Source organism: Diabrotica undecimpunctata, chromosome 8, assembly GCF_040954645.1.
Source record: "Diabrotica undecimpunctata isolate CICGRU chromosome 8, icDiaUnde3, whole genome shotgun sequence".
NCBI lineage: Eukaryota > Metazoa > Arthropoda > Insecta > Coleoptera > Chrysomelidae > Diabrotica > Diabrotica undecimpunctata.
The window spans coordinates 61,362,430-61,368,601 of NC_092810.1; the positions used below are offsets into that span (position 1 = coordinate 61,362,430).

Here is a 6,172-nt window from a genome sequence, read left to right on the forward strand (position 1 = left end):
ATGTAACAATAATAACAAACACTACTACTAATGGAGTAGTGGCTATAATAATTGCAAATAAAAAATATTTGCCAAAAAAAAAATGTTTGAATTATTCCAAAGGTTAATAGTAATCTATAGTTATGGATTTTTAAAACAATCATTTATATATAACTATTCTTATTTTGTACTTAATGTATGTATTATATTCAAACTGTTAAAATTCTAAATGTAAATACTAGTTGTGCATATTTTTTTAGATTTTGTTTTTAATGTATACTACGGTGGTTGTAAAGCGATTATTATATTATTTTATATTTAACAAGCCTCATATTCCATTTTTTAGTTATATACATTGTTACTTTCAAATTTACTTATCGTGAAGGTTTATAAATATATTTTTAAATAAAGAATATTAATATTTTAAATGTGTAATTAATTTTATATTTGATAAGGAAAGGTTTTATGAAAGGCATAAACACTTATTTAAAAGGAGGGAGACAACTTGAACTCAATAAAGATATACTTGCTTAAGTTGTCTGAGTATAGTACCTATAAGTCTCATTTATTTTAAATTAAAATATAAGAAATACATTTTGTCAAATAAAATAAAGAATTACATTTAACATAATATGTGTAAGTATGCAATAATATATTCACATTCTGATGCATAACATTGTCTCCTAAAATTTAAACCTTGTTCCACATCATTAACATTTCTATTTACTGGCACATCAATATTTTCTAGAAAATCATCATCACTATCATTATTTTCCTGTAAACATATATTGCAGAGTACTGCTGTAGCACTTATTATTGCAAGATATGTATTTAATTTGATTTGTAGGCCTCATTGCAGACAGGGAAACCATATTTTCCAGGTTCTAAATAGCCTTTTGGCAACATTTCTTACATGTGCACTATTATATCTATTTTGTTGATCATTACCTAAAAATATATATCTATCAAATAACCTATTTTTTTGCTTAGCCCATTATCAATAAATACCTTGCTTTAATACTGAAGTAAGTAGATAGTGCCTGCGCTGCATGCATATTCACTATTCATAATAATTCACCTACTAATAATTCTGGAATTTGTCCTCTTTCCATTCTAACTCTTAATCAATTCTGATCAAATATTAAGCTGCCATGAATTAATCCTGGATGTTGAACAACAATATCCATAAATAATCGCAAAAAAACAAAAAAAAAATATTGTATTGGAAGCGAATTGGAAAAAAATATAAATATAAACAAACAAGTTAGGTTAGGATCTCGTGCTCAAGGCAGGTCGATCCGATGCTTGAGTACGAGCTGTCATTTCTGCATACTCAAGCTCGACTTCGTGCTTGAGAATGGTTTATAGAACACAAATTTGATTCAAGGTCGACCTTAAGCGTCGACCGATACTTGAGCATCGACTATAAATATGGGCCTTAGAAATTGTCATTTGCTGACCATCTGTGGAAGTCTTGCAATTCCCTTTTTAAGGTTTTTGGCTTCATTGTCATGTATACAGAGTTGGCCTAAAGTAATTGTACAAAAAGAAACAGTAAATTCTACACTTAAAATATTACAATTTACGCCAAATTGCTTTAATAAAATATTGATATTTAGAGAATATAGGCTGTTAAAGTTGAAATTTAAAATTTTATTTTTTTTATAACATTTGTGTTTGTGGGCATTTATGTATAAAATTTAATAACTGGGAGCTTTTGAGGATGAAGAATTATAATTTGATGCATACTTTAATGTAACCGATAGCGCCGCAACATATGCCACATATGTGGCATAAATACAAGATATACTTGTTACAAGATATACTTGTTAACAACTTCAAAACTTAACATCAATAATTCTGAATTTTGAAATTAAAGTCAAAATAAAATACATTTTATTTACAAACCAAATTAAGAAATAGTTCAACTGAATAATATTAATTTTTTTCTTAAAGTAAGTATTTGTTATGTCCACCATTTTCTTCAATGCATTTATCAATACGTTCCATAAAAGATCGTCTCATATTAAATAGCATTAGTGGTTCAAAAGAAACTGCTGCAGAATTTATTTCTTTCCAAAGTTGGTTGGGAGTGTTTATGGGATATTTGTAGACACGCTTTTACATTGCGTTATGTACAACAAAATCTAAAATCTAAGGTATTAAAATCTGGGCAACGTGGTGGCCGAGGAAAATGACGACTAATCCAGGGAAGGGGAGGAAAACATTTATTTACCAAGAATCACTATGCCGTAGGAAAAAATGTTTTAAACAAGAAATGTGGCTGAGTTAATTTTGAACAAAAATCTTATTAACACTTTTTCTGTAGAATAAAGCGTTCCCCCTGAAAAAACGCTTGAAGCGACCAGCGATATTGAATGGCAGTTAGGCGCGTGAAAATTTTTAAATAAAATTTGTATCAACTCAACGATAAAAGTTAAATATCTTTTGATCAGTGTTCTATCGACAAACATTAAAATGTTTTTTAAAGGTGAAGAGGGCAGTGTATTTCAATTTTACATTTTGCCTCAAATAAAAAGACTGTCTATAAAGCTCTTAAATAAATAAATTTGGCGCGATTTTTGCCATTTTTTATGATTATTATGAGATCAATAAAGTGTATCACTACCATCATGTGGTCGCTATAAAATTTCCATTGTTAAAGCCTAATCTTTAAAATAAAGAACATAAAATTTCGATTTTGGTTTCTTGCAACACATATTAGGCATTTGAAATATGCCTAAGAAACGCTGAATTAAAACTTTCATATTACAAAAGATTTCACATCACGAGAAATGCTTTTACAAAGACGACATTAAGAGGAATTTGTAGCTGAGGTTGTTTTGTTTAAAAAAACGTACTTGTGAAATCGAAAAGAAGGAGTTTTAAACATTTTAGATCGTTTGTAATGTGAACGTTTAAATTCAACGTTTTGCAGGCATATTTCAAATGCCTCATATGTGTTGCAAGAACTCAAAATCGAAATTTCATTTTATAGATTTTGAAGATTAACCTCCAGCAATGAAAATTACATAGTGTCCGGTTAATGAAAGTAATAAATTTTATTGTCTCATGAGGATCGTAAAAAATTGCAAAAATCGCGCAACCTTCATTTATTTAACAGCTTTATAGAAACTGACCTCATTTGCGGCAAAATGCAAAAAATTGTTACGAAAGCTGCACTTTTCATCTTTAAAACGCATTTTGACTTTTGTCAATAGGACACTCTGATCAAAAGATCTGGAATTTTTACAGTCGAATTGATACAAATTTTATTTAAAAAATGTTCACGCGTGTAACTAACATTCAATATCGCCGGTCGCTTCAAGCGTTGTTTCCGAAAGAACGATTCATTACACAGAAAAAGTGGTAATAAACATTTTTTTTTAATTAACTCAGCTAAATTTCTTGTTTAAAACATTTTTTCTATGGCGTACTAATTCTTAGTAACTACTAAATGTATTATGGTTTCCTCCTACGGGGAGGGGGGTTATGGGGAAGCCCGGGGGTAGGAGTGATAAACTTTTTTGCATCTTCTTTGGGGTCTCAAAATTGATATTCTCAGCAAAGTTCAGCTGGTTCGTATGATATTTAGAGGTTCAGTAGCATTTTTGTTTCTGACGACTGGAGTAGCTGTCTAATAATGACGTAAGAAAGCATGTTGTGGTATTAGATAACTAGAATAAACTATTAATTATGCTTATCAACACATATTCAGTGATTTGAGGCACAAATATCACAATATTAAGAATTATTATGCAGCTGATTTGTAAAATGCAATTATCTCGTTAACTGTTTAGTTTTGAAGTTGTTAACAATTATATCTTTTTTGTGTTGAAATAATGTAGCTTTAATATTATTTGACAGAAAAAGCGCTAACTTGAAAAGGCCAAAAAATTAGCCCAAATTTATGCCACATATGTGGCACCCATTATCAGCTATATCAAATGATTCAACAAATTATAATTCCTCATAGTCAAAGGACCTCAGTTATAAATTTTTATATAAATTTAAAATTAAATTTATATATGAATGTCCACAAACATAAAAGTTATAGGGAAATATAATATTTTTAATTTTTAAATTTAGTTATAACCAGAGAAAATAAGATCGAAAAACGTGTTGTTTTACATTTTTGACCTGGCCATGGTTATAAATAAATACCCTTTCAACTGTCGCCCGCAATAAACCTCTTAGGAAATTTACAATTTATGATTCACAAGTGAAATTCAAAACTTGTAGCTTCTCATAATACAAATGATAATTTCGTAAAAGTAACTTATATTTTAAACCTTCATATACATTTTACAAAAAAAATATGGCAAGTTTTATACTTATACTAATTATTGCCCGACTTTATAATATATTTATTTTGATTATAAATTCTTTGTTATGTACAAAGGCTCGAGTTTGCAGCCCACCAAACAAACCTGCTTTTGATTTTCTTGTATGACAAAGCTTGAAAGGCAGAAACTATACACTTGAAACATTTGCTTCTCTGTCTCTGTTCAATGCCAATTGCTTCACAAGTTTCAAGCTAAGTGAAAAAAAAAACAATATTCTCTCAACTGACATTGGGTTATTCAAAATCGGTTAAACAGAAGACAGAATATTCAGATAACATACACTGTACCTTTTCACAATTGCGGCATATAACATGAGGAGTCTTATTAATTACCCTAATTTATTATACTACTTGTTGGTAATTTATGACAGAGGCTATACTGAGAAGAAATACTGGGCAATTGATGGGTGCCCTAAACTAATCATTGCCCGAAATACTTATATAAAAATATTCATACCATTTTCACCACGAACTTGTTCAGCCTTCTTTTTGATGTCTTCAAGAGTAACTTCCATACTTAATTGATTTGATTTTGTTGAAACAACACTTTTAACAAAATATGGAAACTAAACTCTACATGAGATAATTTGGCAATAGAGAAAGTGCCGATGAAGTTAGCTACAAATGAGGGACAGATTTGTATTTGGCAGTGTTGTCATATCGCAAATAAATCACGCAAGAGCATGCGATATAATATTATAATAAGTAATGTTAAACTCCATTCGCTTAGCTCGGGCATATTTTGACAGATTCATTGTCGGAAACCTACAACACAACAATTCCTACTTCTCAGTATTAATAGCTCAAGTATCCTGCTATTACAGACTTCTTTCTTTAAAAAAAGAAGAATTATTCTAAATAGTCGAAGTGTATACTAAACCCATCAAATTTTGGGTAGTATATATTTAAAAAATATATATTTAGTTGTTATAATTTAACTTAACTATTTATTATATGGTGCAGATAAATAAATATTGATTGTCGGTAATTCGCAAAGTTCTATTTTATTTACTATTTAGTTTGTTTACTATTAATATTGGCTATGAGTACGGGTGCTTGGTTGTATAGTAATTTCCAGCCACTTGACGTCTGTCAAAAAGTAACTAACTTCGCAAAAAAATAAATACTAAATTCACTAGACAGTTCGGACTGGGATTAGCGAACCGAGTACTAAACGTTCTTTTTAAGTTTTTAAAAGAAGTTTAATTAATTTAAATTTAATTTATTATCATTTAAATTAACTTTAACTTTTTAAGCTTTTAAATTCTTAAGTTTTTAAGGTATTCAGGTACCATATCATCCCAAAATTATAAGAAAATAGGCATACAATTGAAATCTGCTGAACATCTGTTGCAATCTGGCAACTAGTGGTTTCAAAGTTTTGCCAAGTTTATTTGCTAATCTACCAAAGGCCAATTATATTTTTTTTCTAATAACTAACTGCAACTAATATCAAAAGAAAGAAATATTCATTCATTCGTGTTTTATATAAATTTAAAAATTTTTAAAAAATACCCGATTTCATAAAATAATATAATAAAAATGTACTGGTTCAAAGCATATTTGAGACATAAAACATATAAATACATAATAAGGACATGGAAATACCGCAAACACAAATTTGACGGATCATTTATAGCTAACTTCATCGGCACTTTCTCTATACTTTTGCCGGTAATTCAATATTATCTTGTTCTTGTTTTACTTCCATTGACTGGATTATCTAATTATTGTACTTTATTTAAGTAATTTAAGTACCTAATTATTATTAATAATCGCATAATATATATTATTTATTCCAATCCAAACAGACTATCGGCTCTATGGACTATTATATCCCAAATACAG

General features: G+C 29.0%; 1 protein-coding gene across 2 annotated transcripts in view; it reads right to left on the reverse strand.

The window, feature by feature from the left end:
- Positions 1–4,931, reverse strand: part of LOC140447618 (uncharacterized) — a 46,398-nt gene extending 41,467 nt beyond the window's left edge. For both annotated transcript variants that reach the window (XR_011951616.1, XM_072540375.1), the window contains exon 1: positions 4,782–4,931. Coding sequence is in view for 1 of the 2 variants with exons in the window: in XM_072540375.1 (XP_072396476.1) it covers positions 4,782–4,839 (58 nt within the window). In the remaining variant the exon portion in view is untranslated. The remainder of the gene's footprint in view (positions 1–4,781) is intronic.
- Positions 4,932–6,172: the final 1,241 nt, after the last annotated feature.